This window comes from Galleria mellonella, unplaced genomic scaffold (genome assembly GCF_026898425.1).
Source record: "Galleria mellonella isolate WM207_F2 unplaced genomic scaffold, CSIRO_AGI_GalMel_v1 utg424, whole genome shotgun sequence".
Taxonomy (NCBI): Eukaryota; Metazoa; Arthropoda; class Insecta; order Lepidoptera; family Pyralidae; genus Galleria; species Galleria mellonella.
In genome coordinates, this window is record NW_026442097.1 from 1,435,259 (window position 1) to 1,440,846 (window position 5,588).

Here is a 5,588-nt window from a genome sequence, read left to right on the forward strand (position 1 = left end):
AACGCATGGGGGGTATCGTGGGCGAAACAGTATTCTCTGTTATGTCCATGGTACTGCTCATATGTATAGGCGACGGTTACCACTTTCCATCAGGTGGGCCGTCAGCTTGTGTGCCATTCTAAGTTGTATAAAAAAAAATAGGTTATTTATAAGATTGCAGTTACCTCTCAACTAATTTGAAAGAAAACTTAATATATATATACCTGCAGTAGTATGTCTGGTCGTCTATCTCGACTGTATCAGATTTCCTGATTCCGTCCGTGTTTGGAGTACCTGGAGGAATAATACAGAATTTGATATCTGCTCTTTAAACATCACCAAAACTGCGGTTGCCAACCCGCGTGCCAAGCTTGACAACTATTGGCAAAATGAAGAGGACTATGTTTGTTATCCACTTTTGAAAAGAGGATATTGGCCTGAGTCACCACTCACGACATTCACACAAACAAGCATACGGCCCACCTGATGGTAAACAGTCACCTTAGGCTATGAACGCCTGCAAAACCAGGAGTATTACGAATGCGTTGCCGACCCCGAGGAAACCTCTTTATCCCTTTTTTGAAGAACCCCATGGTGTAGTCTCTTGGAAAAACCTCGACAGCGAGCTCATTGAGCGAAACATCTCTGAAACCGTGCTATACAAGGAAGGAAGATTGTTAGTAATGCGGACTACCAGTCCCATTACTAGCAATGCACCCCGTCAGGACGACCTCCACGAGGTCCCTCCTGGAATCCATCGTGCTGAATCACCAGGTGTATTCATCACGATGGGCTAACTGACTTGCCTTTTCATCCTCACCTATCATCCCTCACTGGTGCACCTCCAGCATATACCGTTAGCGCAGACGGGGTTACCATTCCATTATCATTCATTAAAAAAAATCGTGCTGTACCCAATAATTCAGGCTCTCCCTGTGGATGGCGAGTTGTCATCGAGCATCGTCATTATACCACACCTTCCACGAACACTCAGGTTATGGAATGAGCTCCTTGCCGAGGTTTTCCCAAGAGACTACAGCATGGGGTTCTTCAAAAGGGGGGTAAAGAGGTTTCTTCAGGGTAGGCAACGCGCGCGTAATACCTCTGGTATTGCAGGTGTTCATGGGCTACGGTAACCACTTGCCATCTTAGCGGTATAAAAAAAAATAATGTGACTTACCATTTTGTTCCGTGTCCAAACAATCCGGGCAATCGTCTGAGCAGACGATGCCCGAGTCCTGTTTGGTTGGACACACGTGTCTCCGCCGTCGACCCCTGGAAAGTGGGGGAAAGGGATTGTTAGTAATGGAGACTTCTTATTGCTAGCAATATACCCAACCAGGTTGACCTCCTCGCGGTTCCCCCTGAAAACTATCATGGTTAATTCCTGATGAATTCATCATGATGGGCTAACTGGTTTGTTTTCATTCTCATCTATCACCCTTCACTGGTGCTCCGCCAGCGTATCCCGTTAGCGCAGACGGGGTTTCCATACCATTTTCACTCATCAAAAAAAAAGAAAGTTCCATTGCTAGCAATATACACTATCGGATCGACCTTGGAAGCCATCGTGCTGAATTCCAGGTGTATTCATCACGATGGGCTAATTGATCTGCTTTCATCCTCACTTATCACACCTCCCTGGTGCCCGGCCAGCGCCAGTGGCGTAACTATACCATTTGGGCCCTGTGGCAAAATCTTTTGATGGGGCCCTATCAGTAAAAAAATACTTTTTAAGTAAAATAAAGCACTCAGGTACAACGTAAAAAAAAATTCTGATCTCGCGGCCTTTTCAGCCTTTTGGGTCGGGGGCCCGTGGCATTTTGCCAGCCCTGCCATGCCACTGGCCAGCGCATACCAATAGCGCAGGTGGTGTTACCATTCAATCATCACTCAATGAGAAAAAGGGGGCCCTGAAAATTAAATATGCTCAAGATGGGGTAGTCAGAGACATCTGTCGAACTGTTGCCGTTGTGGTGAACATAACACTCGAAAAGCCCACGTTTCGCTGAGCATGTTAAAATCCAAAGCGACAGGAGGCGAGCTTACCGGCGTCATTCGGATAAATTTGTTACCGGCACTCTACGTCGGTGGAGAGTTAGTTATGAAAGGTAATTATGACAATAATTCACTGAAATTGTAAGGGTCTAGATGTAGTGTAGAGTATGCATACTTTATAGGGAATACAGGCTTAGTGAAAAATAACTAGTTAAAAACAGTTTTCAACAATAACTGTTAATAGCCGTTTTTTATAACAGACGTACCTGCAGTGCGGGCAGGCGGCGCATGCTCCGCAAACGCAGGCAACGCGCGGATTGTTGGACAATAAGTCTCGGGACGAGTCCGAGTGGTGTTTGTGGCCGAGCCACCGTTTTGTGCGTTGACGTTGCTCGGTTTGCTGTTCGTCCCAAGCGCCCGGCGTTATCTGCAGACATTTAGATACATACGTTTGTTAAAGACACATGTACGACTACAAACAAGTAGAAATTAGAAGACTGTGGTGTGGGCTGGACTGTCACCGCTATATAGATACCAATGATCTATATAGCAGTAACAAAAAACAACTAGTTTAAGTAGATCACGCGCTCTATTTAGACAAGTTTTTTTTTTTGTACAGATAAGCCCTGGAAACGATTCTTGGTCGAGCCAATTGTGAGTAACGAAATTTTCTGAATTGGCTTCTGAGTTTTCTGGGTTTATATATTCAGATAATAATTGCTCGATTCCTCGTAACACATATCCTATCATAAAGTTTAGGCAATTGATGTGATTGTGTGGCACTCAATAAAGGACATACCGTGAAGATAATATAACATTATGTACTGCAAATTAATTTATATTATTAGACTCTCTGCTTATATTGTCTCGTCCTGTCATTACAAAATTTTAATATACTATATACTTATGTGTAAATTTGTTTGAAAACTATACAAATTTTAAGAAAAATGAGAGGTGTTTATTAAGGAAAAAGGTGGCACAGAAACCACTTATAGCACCTAGACATAGATTGACATTGTACAACAGGAATGATTACTATATGGCAGTTAAAATATATAATAAATTACTGACAGTATACAGAGATCTGACAAACAAAAAATTTTATGAAAAACTTAACAATTGACTTACTGAGAAATGTTTTTATTCACTTGAAGACTATTTTAATGTTAAAATTTTAAGGACAAGTTACAAATTAAATATTTGCACGCCACACGGTAGAATGCAGAGATTTTGTTTTTAAAATTAAATATTTAATTTTTAAAACTTAACTTATATTCAAGCAAATAAGTATTAATACACATAAAATTGTGCAATAATATCTAATTAGTGTAACAGAAACATAATACTGATATATATCTCACCTGTATTTCTACTGGTTGTTGTTTCTTAAATTCATCACTATAATTATTTTTATCACTATAACTAACATCGACGCAATCACTAACATGACTAGAGTCGTCACTAACGTTCTCGGTAACACTAAGCGTTCTTGTATCACTGTTATTTTTTATATTTATATCGTTGTCGGGTACGGCGGGCGACACGGTGCGCGGTGGCGACTGCGATTCCCTAATCGCTTGGCTTCTCACCAGCTGTTTCGATTTGAAACTCTGTGAATTGAAACGGTTCGCTTTTAGTGATGTGCACAAAATAACAGTTATTTATATAACAGTTAGATTTAATTGTGATTTTAATTAAAATCGGTATGAGTTATGCACTGTTTGCTTTAAAAATTTATTTTTATTGATTTATTCAAATTAAATTGCAAAATGTACAAATAGATGCATAGAAGTATGGAAAGTCGCGGATTACACTCAGTTCTCTCTACCTAGTCCGGAAAGAGCGTGGCGTGAAGGTATAGATATAGATAAAATATTAATATTAATACTACACCTACTTCAGCATATCGTCATGTCTATGCATGTACTAAATTATATACAAATCTGTACAGTATTTATTAATAATTATTACAATATATAACTTTATTCTGTCTACTCTGTAAGAGATTTGGTGTGAATTTAGTACAACTAACCCGGTTTCTATTAAGATGACCGGCCTCCTCCAAGCTGGTGGAACTTCTATCGGCCTCTGCATTATCCATTGTTTATTGCTATTCTGAAAGTAATGCACAAAGCTATTAGAGATAGGTAATACCCGATATCTATATATTGAGCTCTTTTGGATTTTGATGCCCACCCATTGCGATATCGCCCGTACCAGTCAAATATCTACGTTCAATCTATTGATGTCAGTTGTTTTGTGGGACACAATCTTTAATGTAGTTCTAAATTGTGTATCAAATTTTTTTTACAATAATTATATTGATTGTCACGATAATATATATATATATATATATATATATATATATATATATATATATATATATATATATATATACATATATATTATAATTAAAATTATAGTTAATAATTATATATACTTATTTAATTAAATATTATTTAATATTATATATAATAATTAAAATAGATAATATTATCTCAAAAGCCATATTATTTTTAGATAAATCTTTCTATACGTGTAAACGTACATGTATGTATATCTTTTTTTTATGCAACTTAGAATGGTGATTAACCGTCGCCTATAGACATGACAGTAGTATGGACATAACAGAGTATACTGTTTCGCCCGTGATACCTCCCATGCGTTGCCATTCCTGAAACTAGTTATCCGCGACGTCGTTATGTTCATTGATGTAATTTTATATACAGGTTATGGAGTGAGCTCCCTGACGAGGTTTTCCCAAGAGATTACATGGAGTTTTTCAAAAAAGGGATAAAGAGGTTTCTTCAGGGTCGGCAACGCGCGCGTAATACCCCTGGTATTGCAGGTGTTCATAGGCTACGGTAACCGCTTACCATCAGGTGGACCATATACTTGTTTGCCACCTCAGTGGTATAACAAAAATGTTCCAACAAAACTGAACACTTTTATTAAAAAAAAAAAAAAAAAAAACAATCATCAAAATACACAATGTAAGCAAAACACTTCAGAAAAAATCAATCAGGTTTCGTGCTCTCGCATTGATATCTGATATTTTTTCTTATATTTTTTTTTGAGGTTTCTGAATAAATTGCAATATAACCTTTAAAATATACGGATTCAGTTTTCCGAGACGTTTACTGTAAAGCTGGCGACTGACCGAGTTGTGGACTCGATAGCTGTTATTTTGTCACAGGTGATTTCACAGTTACACCGACTTGACAAAAAGACGAAGGTTTTCAATTAGGTTGTTTTTTATGTTTGTATCTCCAACTCAACAGTTGTAAATCGAATTGGAAATTTGTCTTTTTATCTAAAAGGATATATTTACAGATTGGACCTATACAAATAATGCCAAAATCGGTTCAGTAGTTTGATTTTTGAATCAAAATAACTGGTTTTGTCACAAGTGAAATCGGTTTTTGTGGAACATATTCTTAAATTATTATACATTAAATTTAACCTGCTTCGAATTTGTTTTCATTACACAATATTATTTTGATAATTTAAATCAATTTTTACCTTTATAGTTGTTTTAAATGTTACATTCCCTAAGAAGCTTAGGTCTGTCGCCAGCTTTACACATGTACGAGGCAAGAACAAATACCAAC

General features: G+C 37.7%; 1 protein-coding gene across 1 annotated transcript in view; it reads right to left on the bottom strand.

Annotated features, from left to right (window-relative positions):
- The window catches only part of LOC113517863 (uncharacterized), a 94,344-nt gene that overhangs the window by 45,800 nt on the left and 42,956 nt on the right, over positions 1 to 5,588 (bottom strand). The window contains exons 3-7 of the mRNA XM_052898355.1: positions 4,010 to 4,092; positions 3,339 to 3,587; positions 2,244 to 2,404; positions 1,160 to 1,254; positions 204 to 273 (exon numbers count right to left, since the gene is read on the bottom strand). Of these exons, the coding sequence (XP_052754315.1) occupies positions 204 to 273; positions 1,160 to 1,254; positions 2,244 to 2,404; positions 3,339 to 3,587; positions 4,010 to 4,078 (644 nt within the window). The 5' untranslated portion in view covers positions 4,079 to 4,092. The remainder of the gene's footprint in view (positions 1 to 203; positions 274 to 1,159; positions 1,255 to 2,243; positions 2,405 to 3,338; positions 3,588 to 4,009; positions 4,093 to 5,588) is intronic.